Genomic DNA, 17,447 nt, shown 5'->3' with positions numbered 1-17,447 from the left:
CTATAAAGCCAAACACCAGATGTTATTTGCAACTTTTGGACTGGATTACTCCAGAAGGTCTGTGTCAGAGAGCCCTTCTGTGGCCAGTGCCCCGGAGTCAAACACAGCAGTTTATGTGATGGTAATGGCTGGCTGGGGGGTGGGAGGGGGGAATGTTACCTTGGTAAATTATGATAACTAGGCAATAAGGATTACTAAAGCCAATATAAATTTCGAGGGTTTGTTCATGTGCTAACTATGTGAATTACAAATGTATGCATTCATAAAATGTCTTCCATCATCAGAGACAATAGCAGTTTCTCATGCATACAGTTTTTATTGAAATAACATCTATTATTAGAACTCCTGCTCATTGCATGTATATGACAGTCAGTCAACTGCTAATTGAAAGGCCTAGTTCACTTGACAGAACTACCTACCTCTTGGTTTCCAAGTCAGCAGGACACCCAGTGCAAAGCTATAAAGGGCCATCATTTCTTAGTGACTCATGCTTACCAGCCTGGAGACATAGCTCATGGTATCAGTGCTGATAATCATTTTCTTCTTTGAAGCAGTGATGTGATTCATTTGCCCATTTTTACAGAAGGATGCTCTTCAACATTCGCCTTGGTCTCCTTGATCTTTTCCATAAGAACCAGCCCAGGGAAGGGAGCTAGACTAGGCTTACAGTCTGTCACTAGGGACTGACTGCATTTCAAATCTTCTTTCTTGAATGCAGCCTAATTTTGTAGTAGATCTATCTTAGAAGCTGTTGTGCCTTTGGCATCAAAACTCAAAACCACACACTTGACTGAAAAGCACTGTTTTGGAGGTCTGGACTGCGTGACGCTCAAACCTGATACTGACGCCTGAAAACAGATTCTACTCACTGGTCCTCCTGGCATCTCAAATCCCTCTTATTCGTGCCCATTCCTTAAACATAAATGAAAAATAGCCTAACGAAAAGACAGAGTATCCAGTGACCACTTGAAAGGAACTGTGATGATAGTTGAGGAGCTTGTGTTAGTTTATAAGACCTTGGGCAATGAACATGGTTTATGAAATTTTTACTTATAACTACATGCTGACTCTGCAAAACAGTATCAGCAAAAAGCTTATTCTCTGAATAGTCTCAACATAGACTAATTCCCTAATGCTTTCTTTAGAACCTCTGTTTTCAATCTACTGAGATGAAAGTATTTCCCCCAGTGTTAGAAACATGTCCTGTTCTTGAAAGTATACCCTCTGCACATTACAGATGGCAGACAATAATGCTAATTTAGGATGGGCTTGATGGCACCATAAAAATGGTCTTGATACAGCTGTTGCATTTATATAACATTCATGACTATATAAAAGGCCAGTTTGTCCCTCACAGGGAAATTTCTGTCCCAAATTAAGGGCAATCACTAAATGACCTAATGGAGTAAATATCCAAAAGAACTTGGACTTGTATTTCCATTGGTGCAAATTGCCCCAAGGCTGAAACAATTTGTCTTTTGATCAGGAATGAAAATCCCTGGCACTTTTTTTTCAGCTTTCCAAAAGTTTAAGAATTGTTTGTAGATAAAACTAAGCATTCCCATTCTTATCAAATATCTATCTATCTACATGTCCTATTAGATCCATAAGTAATTTTAATAACAGGCCATAACACCACCTTTTGGGGGGCACAAGACAGGGTTCTTATTCTCTCATTTTAACTGACATTTTATATCTGGTTTTCCTTTTGAACAAAATGGATTGAGAACAGTGGTGAAGTTCAGGAGTAATGTTGGCTTTTTATAATGGCTGAGAGTTACTGAATGCTTAATGTGTACCCCACGCTGTTCTAAACATTTAACATGGATTAACTACTGTAATCCTCATGACAAATTCCCAGCTGTGTGATCTTGAGCAAGTTACTTAGCCTTTCTAAGCCTTGATTCCATTTCCAGAGAAAGAAACCGAGGCTTAGAAGGTTAAGTAATATGCTGAAGTTCAGTCAGCTGGTGAAAGGCAGACCTGGCCCTTGATCTCAGCAGGCTGGCACCGGGGTGGCAGCCCCTGGTGTCCCCAAGGGATCACTAACTAGAGACCAGACCAAACTAGATGCTCCCAAAGGTATCTGGTAGCAATCATACTCGCATTCACTTGCTCTAGAAGATTCTTCTAAAGTTGAAATGCACAAATGATAATGAATAATAAATGCATGAATTCTTTTCCACATTACCACCCTAATCTTTGAGACGTCAGTTTTCAACCTAGGTGGCCTATAAGCTCCTTTGAAAGGCAACCCAAAGCTTATAACAACTTTCTCAATGGTTCCAAAAGAAGGTTCTGATGACTTAATGATCTTAAAAAACATTTCTGTGTTTATAGCTAATGTATGACTGAAAAAAAAAAGATGATAAATCTCAAATTAAATCAACACCATACATCAAATCCCTTTTGTGGCAAAGAAATCAGGCACAAGGTGATTGAAAATAGAAAGCCATATTTTCAAGAGAGTTTCAGAAAGATAAGCAAATAGAGATATACCAGGTTCTTAAGGAATGATTAAAAAGTCATCTTAAGGGGCGCCTGGGTGGCTCAGTCATTAAGCATCTGCCTTCATCTCAGGTCATGATCCCAGGATCCTGGGACTGAGCCTCCCATCGGGCTCCCTGATCTACGGGAAGCCTGCTTCTCCCTCTCCCACTCCCCCTGCTTGTGTTCCCTCTCTCACTGTCTCTCTCTGTCAAATAAATAAATAAAATCTTAAAAAAAAAAAAAAGAATCTTAAAAGACAATTTGGCATCACTGAAATTCTGCACCACAGCTCCAGCCCACCTAACTCATGCCTTTCCAAAAGGAGTGAGAGAGGCAGAGCAAGTCATTCAGCAAGGCTTACATTTATGGAAAACACATGGGCTTTTAGAGCCAGAGAGACCTGGATTTGAATCCCAGTTCTGCCGTTTTCAAGGAATGTGGTCTTGAAAGTTACTTAAACTCACAAGCCTCAGTTTCTGCATCTGCTAAAATGGAATAACTACCTCCTTGCAAGGTTATTGAGGGTTACAGGTAATGTGTATAACATGCTTGGCACATGGTAGGTTCTCGATAAACTGTAGCTGATAATAACAAGAATGGTGTTAATAAAAACAATAAAAAAAAAAAATACTGCCAATGGCAGAGAAAGTGGAAGCATGATGGCTAAGACCACGGGCCTGGAGTCAGACCATCTCAGTTTTGATTCCGGCTTTCCTTTCCTCATGGAATTCACATCTTATTGAACAAAGACGGACCTCAGTTTCTCTCTTTTCTCTCACAATATAACATCTCCATGGCTTTACTTTGGCATCTTAGGCTCTTCATTTGAACAAGTTACTTAACTTATCTCTGTACCAGTTACCACAGCTATAAAATGGGGCTAATAATAGTATCTGCCTCATATGCCTATGGTAAGAATGAGTTCATCCGTGTGGAGCTTAGAATCATGTCTGACCCTGACACAATATAAGAACTCGATAAATGCTAGTTGTAGCTGCTGTTATTTCAGTCATTGCGTGAAGGACTCCAAAAGCAGGACCAACCACTTGGATAAAAAATGCCCACCCATAATGTGGGTTAGCAAATTGAAAAAAGAGTACGAAAACTCCTGAGGATAGCAAGACAGCACTTCAGACTAATGGCTGGAATAACATAACATGAGAAGTGATCTCAAGGGCAAAATCAAAATTAAACTACAGATTACAAGGAGGTATGACCAATTCACTGGTAATCCTACTAGGGACCCAGGTGCTTCACTGTAAAAGGAGTTTGTGAATATCACTTTTAAAACTCAAAGCTAAAAAAATTTTTTTAAAAGGTGAAGAACAAAAAGAATGAGGCAAAGGGATACATGTTCCCTTCCTCCCTCCTTTGAACATGTTGGCCTCCCCTGCCTTGCCATATTTCTAAACCCTTTTTGCAAAGGTCAGGAAAGCAGCACAAATCCCACTGTGTCACTTCCCAACATACTATTTAAAAAATTCGGCCACCTAGCAAAAGTAATAAAGAAGGACCGCTGTACCCATAAACCACCCAAGAATTAGCTACCCAACCAGAGCATTCCAATTTGCAAAGATAACATATAATCACGCTGCTTTGGGTGTGGCTCTGTGAAGAGGGATGGGGAGGTCAGAATTCAAAGTGCTGTCTCCAGCATCTCATGGATTAGACTGATGACATCTGAACTAGGGTGAGGAACAGGGCGCCCCTAATTGCTGTCTGTACTCCAAGCCCTCTAAAGCACCCACACTTTCTTGCACAGGGCCAGAAAAATGAGGCAACAACTCAGTCAAGATCCTTTGGGTCTCCAGGAAAAGCAGCGGGGCTGAACTTGAAAGAGCCCATTTTATGGTATAGGGTGAGAAACAAGAGGCATGTTTTTTAATAGTCTTGTGTGGTTGTGGCTCAGTCTACAAGAACAGTAACTTCAGCAGCCACTTCATTATATTTCTACTGTAAATGACACAGACCTGAGCCAAGTCCTCACCAAAACACCCTCCAGAATTCAGTCGAGGTTAGGTCATCTGCAGTCTATTGACAACTGCTGAACTCAAAACTCCTACCAAGGCATCTCAGCAACAGTATGTGTCCTGCCACTAATGAGGCTCTTTTTCCATGAATAATGAATAAGAACATCATCTCTGTTGCCAGGTACACAACATAAACAAAGCTCAACACAAGGGCCCTGGTATGGTGAGTTTGTCCATTCGCAACAAAGGAATTTTGCAAAGTGTGAGCCAAGTTTTAGTGGAGGGTGTGACGGGCTGTTATAACAAATAATGTGAACATATGTTATCAGAATCTAATAAATCAGTGTTTGGTTGTTGTGGAGCCGAGGCTGTGCAATGGGATAGATAGAGATGACAGAAAGCTCCAAATGAGTTCATTTCTCTATTTTACAATCAGTCTTGTAACACGAAGCTGACTATTTCTGTAATGAACTGAGATCATTGTGAAAGGAGCCTTATGAGACTTGAGACATCAAAGGCTCTACCAGTTAGAACTATTTTCTTAAGCCTTGGTGTACTAGGTTGAGCATAGGTCGGCATTAGGGATGATAACACCAGAACCTTGCTATGGCATTGACGGCTACAGGGTAGCATCTGGAAAAAGTGCATGGCCACCTAAACCCAGGTGCATGGGACTGGGTTCCTTTTGCACCAAAAGACCCTCAGTGTATGAGCATTTTGCTTATAAGGTAGTCTTATAGCTTAGATTCCCAAGGTCAGCCGAATAGTGAGATTCCAGCAAATAAACAGAGAACAAAAGTGAGCTGACATGAAGGTCAAACAGTCTTTATTTTGTTTACTATGAAGTATGCCACAAATACTTTTCTCTCTTTCTAAAATCAGTTCCATACTAGGTAGCATATATCTTGTTACACAGGGCCAAGTATGCACAGGCCAAGAAATGCCATCACTGGCTGAGGGCTTGTAGTTTCCACTGATTTGAGCAAGAATTAACAACAAAACAAAACCAAGTCTCCCAATGCCTCAGTTTTCCCAACTGTAGGAGGTAACAACTCCAGCCTGCTTCACAGATCCCTTATGAAGAACTGTGCATTAAAATAAAATAGTTCGTTCTATTAGTTTGAGGAATTCCTGGAAATTTTGACCTGAACAGTTCTTTAAATGTACTGAAGATGCTTACTAAAAAAATACTTTACAAAGCAAAAAATGAACATGTGATAAAAGTAATCACTCCCTAACATCCATTTTAGAAGCAAACAAATGAAATAAGGTAGAATAATAATCCTGCAGAGATTCCAGGAGCTAGGTCATGGCAGGGAATTACGTGGATAACTCTTATGCAATTAATCAAATAGTGAATTCACAGAAAATGGCAATATAACACAAGAGTTTTGAAATCTCTAAGATGTGTCAGTTTATTTTTCTGGTTTATTAAGAACAGGCAAAATGAAAAAGCTCATGGGTAAGTAACCTGAATGGCGAAGGGACCTCAAAGCCCTTTGCGTGCAGAAATGGGAGGTATTCTGCTAATGAGGAGAAGACCTGGGATGAAGGACACATTCTTTTATCTTCAAATATTTCCTGAACTGTCACAGGGGCTGTAGTAAGGGCTACTAGCTGTTCTATATTGCTTCAAAGGATCAACATGACCAACCAGTAGTGGTCACAGTCGTCCCATGTGGGGTCACAGCAGGAGCTCAAATAATCGGGGCTGTCCCCACAAGATACGTGTTGCCTGCAGAGGTTCTGAGTGATTCCTGACAATGGGGGCAATAAAGCAAAGCATGCCTAACTCTTGCTGACAGGAAGAGTAGAAGGGAGGGAAGGAGAGGCATGTGGCACAGGCCCCCACTGACCAACCATAAAACTCTAAGATTTTATAAAATGCCATCATAAAACTGTAGGTAAAAAAATCTGTAAGTGGGTAGTTGTTAAAGTCCTATACTATTTGAAATGATCTTTCTGATCTAATCATTGAAATACATCAAGAAGAAAAAAATACTCAAGTAGATAAAAATACCCAAGAACTTACCATCATACTTTGCTAAGACTGCCTGAACATCAGCATACGCTTGTAGTTCCAGAAGAGCTTCTAAAAGGTTTTCATGGATGTTGAACATGCTCAGCAAGGGGAACTCCTTCATTAACTAGGAAAGAAGAAATCAAGGATAATTAATATGTATTTCCTACTTTCTAAAAGTATAACAAGTACTGAATTGAAATACATTTATATGATAAAAAAGTATAATACAATTTTAGATAATACTGAATTTTAGGTTATACTGAATTTTAAGCATTCATGCCAATTATTATTTTGTAAAGAATTAAACGCTCAAATCTCTTCCTGCTATTTTGGAAAAATGGCAACTTTGAATTTGTGAGAACCAACGTGGAAGAAAATCCAAAAGAGAGGGGGTTTCATAAAAACTGAGGAAGATGCTTAGAGGTAGCATTCAGTAATGCTAAAATACGATAGAGGCAAATTAGGTAAAAGTTGAACACTATCTCATAGGCGTTGACAGTTTTACTTCATTAAGAGCAGTTTGATGAAAGCCAGAGAACAGAAAGGGAGGCAAGCAGGCACTATTCTTTTGAGCAGCCTCGTGACAAAGTTATGGAGAAAAGGCAGGAAAATACGGGTTGAGAAAATGTGCAGGTACCGATAGAGTGGTAGAAAGGAAAGATGTTTAGGAGTTCCTGCATGAGGGCCTCAAAAAGACAGGAGTCAAGATCATTTTCTGAAATGGAGGGAAGAGGTGACAGGGAGGAAGTCTGAAGATGGGGGTGAAAGTACAGAACAGCCATAAAGAAGAGACCTGCTTGGGAAATAATCTAGGATGGCAAAGGCCGTCCTCGAGGGCTAGCAAATTTGGGACCATGAATTCACAGGGGCTACAATTCGCTTGCTTGTCAAGTTTTAGTTAGCAGGGCTCACCAGCCCAGGTACAGCAGCAAACATGTCAGATAATGAGGTTGAACCTAGGCAGGTTGAAATGGATTCAGAAGAAAGTTGAGGAGCAAGGAGAGTGGCCTAGAATGAGGAAAGAATGATTAAAGGAATGGCCTAAAGGTTCTAGACAAGAAGGGGAACAGGAGGGGTCCAAAGGGAGTTAAAAGATACAATATTGAACTTCACTGGAAAGCAAAGAAAGAAAGGACCAAGAATTTCAAAGTTAAATCTCAGAGAAAGATAACCAGGTTCTTCATACAGCAAAATCATATACATATATGGTATATATACATGCGTATATATGCACTGATGTATATGTACATGTATATGTCCTTTATTTAATCTTTTATATGGGTAACTGTTTTCTATTATAACACAATGCCCTCTTTAAAAGTGGTAACTCTTTTTTGATGTCAACATCTTTAAAGCAACTGTGCTGAGAAAAATAATACTCAAAAATAGGCTAACACACTGTTAAGTAAGAAACCAGTGGATATGTTGCCTTGACTATCCACTTCTTCCTACATTAGAAACATTTGCCACATTGTCTTGTTTTTTAAAGCCAAGAATCATTTAGCATATCTCTAAAAATAAATAATTTTCTACAGCCCCAAAGAGCATCATATTACCAGCAAAAAACACCTATCAAAATGATTATGTGTTCAATAAGACTGTCTGAACCCTCTAGGGACAGCCTGCAGTATTTTCATTGCTAGTAAAAGAAGTGAATAAGACTATACCACACATTGTTGATGTTCTGTAACCAATAAAACTATTTCTTGTTCTGGTTCACTTTGATTCTGGTTGACATAACCCTTTGATTTTTTTTCCTCTTTCTAATTAGAGTTTGTTAGAATTAAAGCTCCCTGTCATTCAGCAGTTGGCAACACAATAAAGATACTCTCTAAACTGCAACATTAAACATTTACCATTTTTGACCAATTCTTCAGGTAAAGGTCAAACTTCAAGGACATCAGTCATATTCTGAAATTTTAAAACTGTAATTCCAAATACTAGCATGCTGAAGCTGAAACACTGAGAGGGGAGTCCAATTAAGAGCCAATGAGGAGTCTCGGCCTGTTTCAGCAGAACTGGAAGCAGGATGCTAGCAGTTTGGGCAGCAGTGCTTCCATTGGAAGCTTGGAGAGACTATACAGTGTCTAAAAACATAATCACCAACAAAAAGATTTTAAACGTGGCAAACAGCAAATGTTAGAGAACTAATCAAAGTCATATGACAATGTGGAAATCTAGCTTTCCTTGTTTCAACAGAAGCAAGGAAAAGCGAACCCCCAATGCCCCATCTCACTCCAGACATCACCTTGCACTCCCCAGCCCCTCACAACAAGCTCTCTTTGAAACAAGCCCTGCACACTCGCCTCCCTTGGCTCCCTTCTTTTCTCACCGCATGGCTGCAATCTGGCTTCCTCGGAATCTGCTCATCCCACATTCACAGGTGACTGAAACTGCTCTGGAAACCCTCCAGTCCTTTCCTTGCTTGACCTCTGCAACATTTGACAGTTTGATGACTTGTTCCTTGAAACTCGTGTCTCTTTTGGCTTCCTCAACATCATTCTCTTCTGGATTCTCTGTACATAGTTCCTCACTCCTTCTCTAGTTTCCCCCAGGTCTCCTACTTAGGAGTAAGTAGCCTCCCTGGTTATGTCCAGTACTCTTCTCATAAGCACCCTGATACCCAGGACTGCTCTTGTGTCCAGGGTCTCAATATCACCCCTTTGTGAAGAGGCTCCCACATCCTCACTCCTGCTCTGACCTCTCTCCTAAGCTACTAAATCAATTTGTAAACTATCTCCTTGACAGTTTTACCTGATGCATCTAACACTGGTCTCATAAATTCCTCCTCCCCAAGCCAACCCTTCAAATTGGAGAAGAGAGCCACTGATACCTGTAAACTCTTTGCCCTCCTAACTAAAGCCACCTTAGAAGTCCCTAAACTCTTAAACTAATATGTACAAAATGCTAATAGCTTTCAGCAAGTTCCCAGAGAGCTCTGTTATACAAACAAACAACAAACAAGCAAACACCTTAAGAATCTTAGCATGTCCTCTTTTCTCTGACCTTGCTGCCAATGACTTAGTTTATACCCTTATATTTGGCCTAAATTGCCCAAACGGCATCTCTTCTCTGCTTGCCGCGGGATCACCTTTTTCCAATCCACCCTTCACACCACTGTCAGAATGGCTTTTCTTTCTTTCTTCTTTCTTTCTTCCTTTCTCTTTCTTTCTTTCTTCTTTCTCTCTTTCTTCCTTCCTTCCTTTTAAAAATTTATTATGTTATGTTAGTCCCCATACATTACATCATTAGTTTTTGATGTAGTGTTCCATGACTCATTGTTTGCATATAACACCCAGTGCTCCATGCAGTACGTGCCCTCCTTAATACCCATCACCAGGCTAACCCATCCCCCCACCCCCCTCCCCTCTAAAACCCTCAGTTTGTTTCTCAGAGTCCATAGTCTCTCATGGTTCATCTCCCCCTCTGATTTCACCCCCTTCATTTTTCCCTTCCTACTATCTTTTTTTTTTTTTTAACATATAATGTATTATTTGTTTCAGAGGTACAGGTCTGTGATTCATCGGTCTTACAAAATTCACAGAGCTCACCATAGCACATACCCTTCCCAATGTCCATCACCCAGCCACCCCATCCCTCCTCCCACCCCCCCACCTCCCACCCCCCAGTACTCCAGCAACCCTCAGTTTGTTTCCTGAGATTAAGAGTCTCTTATGGTTTGTCTCCCTCTCTGGTTTCATCTTGTTTCATTTTTTCCTCCCTTCCCCTATGGTCCTCTGTCTTGTTTCTCAAATTCCTCATATCAGTGAGATCATATGATACTTGTCTTTCTCTGCTTGACTTATTTCGCTCAGCATAATACCCTCTAGTTCCATCCACATCATTGCAAATGGCAAGATTTCGGTTTTTTGATGGCTGTATAATATTCCGCTGTATATATATACCACATCTTCTTTACCAGAATAGCTTTTCAAATATACATTCCTGAATCCATCAAACTCCTGCTTAAGAGGCAACCATGGACATGGCCCCAAGGAAATAGGCAGATATGAATACAAATTTACAAACAAGTCTGTTTATCATAACATTATTTATAAGAGTGAAAAAGGCAGGGTGCCTGGGTGGCTCAGTCAGTTAAAGTGGCCAACTCTTGATTTCGGCTCAGGTCACGATCTTGGGGTTGTGGGATCAAGCCTGGTGTGGGGCTTCCCCTTCAGCCTGCAGTCTGCTTAAGATTCTCACTCTTTCTCCCTCTGCCCCTCCCCCCCACTGCTTGTGTGCTCTTGCTCTCTCTCTCTCAAATAAATAAATCTTTAAAAAAGATAGTGAAAAATGCAAGCAAATTAAAATTTAACCCATGATGAGGCATTCAAGTAGACACAGTCATCTTTTGGGCTACTATATGTCAACATTAATAGTTAAGTAATCAAATAATTTTTAACAACACAGCCTAGAAAATGCTGACACACAGCATTACAAAAGAAAAAGCAGTATACAAACTCTATTTTGCAATAAGATCATGTTTTTCTTCTGTGTCTATGCATAGAACCATACTTGGTTAGAAATATGGCAAAATGTTTTAAAATTGGTTATCTATGGTTACTGAGATTAAAGATGATTTTTATTTCTTCATATTTTCCATATGTTCTAATATTTTTTAAAGGAATGTATATGTACATTCTATAAATTGGGGAGGAAAAACTACTTTTAAGAATATTGGTTTCTCTGTAAAAAAAGAATGAAATCTTGCCATTTGTAACAACATGGATGGATCTAGAAAGTATAATGCTAAGTGAAATAAGTCAGAGAAAGACAAATACCATATGATTTCACTCATATGTGGAATTTAAGAAACAAAACAAATGAACCAAGGGAAAAAGAGACAAACCAAAAATAGACTCTTAACTATAGAGAACAAACTGATGGTTGCCAGAGGGGAGGTGGCAGGGGGTGAAATAGGTGATGGGGATTAAGAGTACACTCAACATGGGGGTGACTGGGTGGCATAGTCGGTTAAGTGTCTGCCTTCGACTCAGGTCACAATCCCGGGGTCCTAGGATCGAGCCCCGCATCGGGCTCCCTGCTCAGCAGAAAGCCTGCTTCTTTCTCTCCCTTGCTGCTCCCCCTGCTTGTGTGCTCACTCTCTCTCTGTCAAATAAATAAATAAAATCTTTGAAAAAAAGAGAGAGTACACTCAACATGATGAACACTGAGTAATGTATAGAATTGATGAATCACTATATTGTACACCTGAAACTAATATAACAGTATATATTAACTATACTGGAATTAAAATTTTAAAAAATAATAAAGTGGATAAGGAAATACAATAAAAAGAATACTGACTTTTAATATAAAAAAAAGTAACCCACTTTAAAAATGAGCACAGAATATGAACAGAAATTTTCCAAAGAAGACCTACAGATGGCCAGCAGGCACATGAAAAGATGCTCAGCATCACTCATCATCAGGGAAATGCAAATCAAAACCACCATGAGATATCACCTCACACCTGTCAGATTGGCTATTATCAAAAAGACAAAAAATAACATGTTTTGGTGAAGATGTGGGAAAAAGGGAACCCTTATGTACTGTTGGTAGGAATGTAAACTGGTATAGTCACTACAGAAAACAGTATGGAAAAAAACTAAACACAGAACTACCATATGTTCCAACAATTCTACTTCTGGGCATTTATCTGAAGAAGGTAAAAATATCAACCCAAAGAGATATATGCACGCTTATGTTCATTGCAGCATTGTTTACAATAGCTAAGATATGGAAGCAACTCAGTGTCCATCAATAGATGAATGGATAAAGACGATATTACTCAGCTATAAAAAGAATGAAATCTTACCATTTGCAACAACATGCATAGACTTAGACAATATCATGCTAAGTGAAATACGTAAGTCAGAGAAAGACAAATACTCTATGATCTCATTTATATGTGGAATCTAAAAAACAAAACAAATGAACTAAATGAAACAGAAACAGACTCATAGATATAGGAAGTAAACTGTTGGCTATCAGAGCGGGGAAGGGTTGGGAGGTGGGAGAAAAAGGTGAAGGTGATTAAGAGGTAGAAACTTCCAGTTATAAAATAAGTAAGTCATGGGGATGTAATATATAGCATAGGTAGTAGAGTCAATAATATTGTAATAACTTCATATGATGACAGAGGGTAACAACTTATCACGGGGATCATTTCATTCAGTATAAAATACTGAATCACTAGAATATATACCTGAGACTCTTAGGATATTATATGTCATTTATACTTCAATTAAAAAATATATTGGAGGGGTGCCGGGGCAGCTCAGTCGGTTAGGCATCGAACTCTTGATTTTAGCTCAGGTCATGATCTCAGGGTCCTGAGACTGAGCCCCACGTCGAGCTCCATGCTGGGCATGGAGTCTGCTTAAGACTTTCTCTTTCCCTCTGCCCCCCCCCCCACTCTCTCTCTCTCTCTCTCTCTCAAAAAAAAAAATATATATATAGAGAGAGAGAGAGAGAGACTGGAAAAAAATATATTGGCTTCTCATCAAATTCAGAATATAAAATTCTTAGCATGGCAAACACAGCCCCTCATGACAGTCTCAGTCCACTATGCCAGCCTCATTCCTAGCTACTTCCCTACACACACACCATGCTCCCACCGTAAAACAGCTTTTAGTTCCTTAAATACGTCACATTCATTCACATTTCTATCTCTACGCTCCCTATCCCTGCGGTCCTCTCCTCTCTGCCTCCTTGATCAATCTGGACAGCTCCTCAACTTCCAGAAACCCTCACCTGCCCTTTGACTCCTTGCCTCTTATCTGCCAGGTTAAGTACTCCTGCCCCAAAATCCCAGAGTCCTTGTCACAACGGTCTACTGGTCCATCTTCCCCATGAGCCTGGGAAGAATGTGAGAATAGAAATTCTGGCTTATCACCAGATTCTTGGTCACTGACTGATCCAAAATAAATGCTCAATACATATCTCATGAATGGAATGCTTTCTAAAGGCTTTTAATAGTTATCTCTACCTTCGAGGTACGTATTATATGTGTGCTACAAAAGGATTACTTCGGGCCCTTGGCTTACATATCCCTGAACATGTTCCTCACCATTTAAAATCTTCTAATGACTTTATCTACACCTTGGAAAGGGTATAGTTTAGAACTCATGTTATGACTCAATATAATGAAGTATTAGTTTACACTTAGAGCTGTCTGAAAATGTAATAGAAGGTCTACAGAAGTCTTCATCACTAGAACTGTTCATATAGACAAAGGCCAGTCAATGGACAGAGATGCTCAAAAAAAGGCCAAGATCTTTCAAATCCCGTAATTCCAAGGAAAACGTCCCCAGCTCCTAAGCATGATTTCCAGACCCTCCCCAGCTCAGTGCCAGATGCATCTTGCCTCTCCTGTCTTCTACAGGATTAAACTCTAGCCTTGTCAGATCAGACCACTGTACACCATTCTCAGAATTCTTTCTACAGTTACTAGCCACTGTGTTTTTGCTCAAACTGTCCTCACCACCTGGAATACCTTTTCCTGTCATTTACAAGGCAGCCTGTCAAAATCACCCCACCCTCCAAAGCCCAGATCAAATGCCACCTCCTCAAGTCACAGTGAGAGCCAGAAGAGCCCGTGGAGATCATCCAAACACCCTCCTCAGTTTACAGATGAGCTCCCTCCCATCCTCGCCCCACCAAAAAACAATGAAGGCTGCAGATTTACGTAATTTAGCCAAAGTGAGTGCTGGGACTATGATTCAAACCCAGTCATCAGTACCGATTCCAAATTTCAACACATCAGAACCCCAGTCTCTGGCCTGCCAAGTCCAGGAGAATGAAACCATTTTGCTTATGCTTCTCTGCTACACTTACCTACCTGCTTTGTTCTGTGTTTACACGAATATAAGACGACAGCTGTATTACAGAGGAAGGAGCCCCAAATGTGGAGTTATTCCTGAGCTCAAAACTCACTCTTACCACTTACTTCCCATGTGACATTGCACAAACTACTTAACCTCTCTGAGTCGTGCATGCCTCACCTCCTGGGTCCCAGCTCAAACAGCATTCTCTCAGACTTTCCCTACCACTCTGTTTAATGTCAGCATCCCACTCACATCCCTGTTTCCCACTATTTCTATCACACTGTAAAATCATCTTATTTATCAATTTATGTGGCTGAATATTAGATCACTCAAAAAGAAAATTAAAAAGTAAACAGATTGATAGTAGGTAACACTATTAGTACAGGGGCCAACAAATTTTTTCTGTAAAAAGCCAAAGAGTTAATGTCTTGGGCTCTGTGAGCCACATGTCTCTCTTGCAACTGCTCAACGCTGACACGTAGCATAAAGGCAGCAGTAAGCAGTTACTTACAGAAATGGGCAGGAGACCAGATCTAGCCTTCAGGCTCCAGTTTGTGAACTCCTGGTTAACAGGAATACATTTAAAAAAATAAAAGCTCTTCATAAGAAGAGTTTCCTGGTGATATTACATTTAGAAAACATAACATCTCTGACACACAGCTGATGTGGCAGACTGTAATAAAATTTTTTTAAAAAGGCCAACTCTACAACCCAATACTTCTGCTTCCAGCTCTGGTCCCTAAAAAACATTCACACAAGTTTCTGAGCAGTTGCATTCTGTGATATTCACACAGGACAGGAAGCACTGTCCTAAGCAGTGGAATGGATGGATCGAGCGGGTAGATGCATATGGCGAAATGCTGTTCAGCAGGCAAAAGGAATGAATTAAGCCTAATATAACTCAATGTAGAAAAATATGAAACAATTTTAAGTGAAGAAATACTCTGTACAATATAGCATATGATTTAATCTTTAAACACACACAATTCTCCATATCATTTACGGGTGCACATTATGGAAATGTATGGAGAGCAAACTGAAGAAACAGAGTTGCTGGTGCCTCAGGGGAGGCAAACTGTGAGTGGTGGTCACATGGGGGCTACGGCTTTATATGTTTTTATTTCTTTTCAGAAAAGAAGGTGAACAAAGATGACAGGAATTTTTTTTTAAACTTTTTATTTATTTATTCATGAGAGACAGAGAGAGAGAGAGAGAGAGGCAGAGGGAGAAGCAGGCTCCCAAGGAGCAGGGAGCCCGATGCGGGACGCGATCCCAGGACCCTGGAATCATGACCTGAGCCAAAGGCAGACGCTTAACCATCTGAGCCACCCAGGCGCCCAGATGACAAGATTTTTACTTAATTACTATTTATTATTACTTATAATTAATTCTGGGCAGTGATGCTCTTTTTATTATTCTCTATATGTGTGTGATATGTGTGTATGTGTGTGTGTATATATATATATTTTAAAGTTGCTTCCTCAAACATAGGAAGTTCATGAGCTGTCCTTTTCACTTGTACTTCTTCAAGTCATGAACAGGTCAATTTTCATCAGTTAGACTTTGTTTTCTATTTTCTAGTTGCCTTTTGAAGCACAATCACTTCTTCCCTTTGGGGGTTGACTCTCCAGTTCCTTAAAGTATTGATAGCATCTAAGAGAAAGTCAATGTCTGACTAAACAACATTTAGAGAATTTCCTCAAAAAATAATGTGATCTAATAGATTTTAATATACTGTACTTGAATCCTATAATGATATCAAGATAATAATCCAATCTCAGATGAACCACAGTTTAGAGTCCCACTTCTTAATTCTCCTTTACCTGAATTCCAAAGTAGGTCCGCTGACAGATGTGGTGTGAAGCATATCATTTCAGCTTGAGGGATGCTTCAGAGTTAAACTGACTGTAAGGTAAGTTACTTCCCTCTCTAACCCTTAGTGTGGGGGCTGGGGGTGGGGGTAGAGTTAGATGAGACTACTTTCTAAGAAAACTCTTCTGTCATAAAATTTCCTCTTGCTTCTTCTCCAGAACCACAAAGGTTCCCATGGCACATTGTTTTCAAAATAAAAGAGAAGGCATTGGACACAGCATTGGGGCTGCTGGAGAGGGTTCATTGTGGGAGAGGTGGCACATTACAGAAGTCAAGAGTACCACCACCTTTGGAATCAGATAGTTTGGGGTTCCCATCCAGGGACAGTGGAGTTTCTTAGCACCAAGTGAGCTGATTTTTCTCATCTGCAAGACCAGGATAACATTTAGTTTACAGCGCACTAGGACACAATATGGGAGCTTGACAAATGGGAGCCGTTATCCTTAGGTAATGATTACCCAGGTATACTGCATTGTCAAAGTGCTATTTGTTTGTTTTGCTATGAGTGACTAGTTTTGTCCGTGGTTTTAGTTGTGCAATATCCCTATTTCTTTATTTTAAAATACTGTACAAAAAATGGCTTGCTGGTGTAATTAGCCTTTCTATTAAGAAACTTTAATGAAGGCATATGATAAATATAAAGGCCTGTTTTATTTTTTAATATTTTTTAATTTTATTTATTTATTTATTTGAGAGAGAGAGAGAGAGCACGAGAGGGGGGAGGGTCAGAGGGAGAAGTAGACTCCCCGCTGAGCAGGGACCCCCCCCCAATGCGGGACTCGATCCCGGGACTCTGGGATCATGACCTGAGCCGAAGGCAGTCGCTCAACCAACTGAGCCACCCAGGCGCCCAAAGGCCTGTTTTCTATAAGCTAAGTCATTCTAAATAAATCTTTAAACTCACTCACTATCTAGCAGTTCTGTTTATTTATTGCCAGTTATCTTTTCCATGCTGGTAATTGCTTTCTCCTGGCAGTCAGAAATTTATATGCCCTGCTTTGCCCAAATATTACAGTTCACGTACAATGAAAACACTAACTCTCCTGTGATTCTTCTAATACCTAAGGGGAAGAACATGGGATGGGCCAAGGATAGAATTTCAGTTTCAATTTTACATCATCTGGCTATTGTCAGTTCAAGTTTATTTCAATGGAAGAATCTGAGGCACTTCTGAGGTTAACATTTACGAGCTCAAATAGAAAAAAAAAAGAAAGAGTTAATTCACTGAATTTGAAAATACTCTATGGACATAATTTAGAACTA

The 17,447-nt window shown here is 39.9% G+C and overlaps 1 protein-coding gene across 16 annotated transcripts in view; it reads right to left on the bottom strand.

Moving 5' to 3' along the window:
- Positions 1-17,447, bottom strand: part of ST7 (suppression of tumorigenicity 7) — a 235,529-nt gene that overhangs the window by 51,104 nt on the left and 166,978 nt on the right. For all 16 annotated transcript variants that reach the window (XR_003516430.1, XR_003516429.1, XM_027573685.1 and 13 more), the window contains one exon: positions 6,493-6,607. Coding sequence is in view for 14 of the 16 variants with exons in the window: in XM_027573685.1 (XP_027429486.1) it covers positions 6,493-6,607 (115 nt within the window). In the remaining 2 variants the exon portion in view is untranslated. The remainder of the gene's footprint in view (positions 1-6,492; positions 6,608-17,447) is intronic.

The sequence above is a fragment of the Zalophus californianus genome, chromosome 12 (genome assembly GCF_009762305.2).
Source record: "Zalophus californianus isolate mZalCal1 chromosome 12, mZalCal1.pri.v2, whole genome shotgun sequence".
In the NCBI taxonomy this organism is placed as follows: domain Eukaryota; kingdom Metazoa; phylum Chordata; class Mammalia; order Carnivora; family Otariidae; genus Zalophus; species Zalophus californianus.
This window is presented reverse-complemented; position numbering and strand designations above follow the sequence as displayed.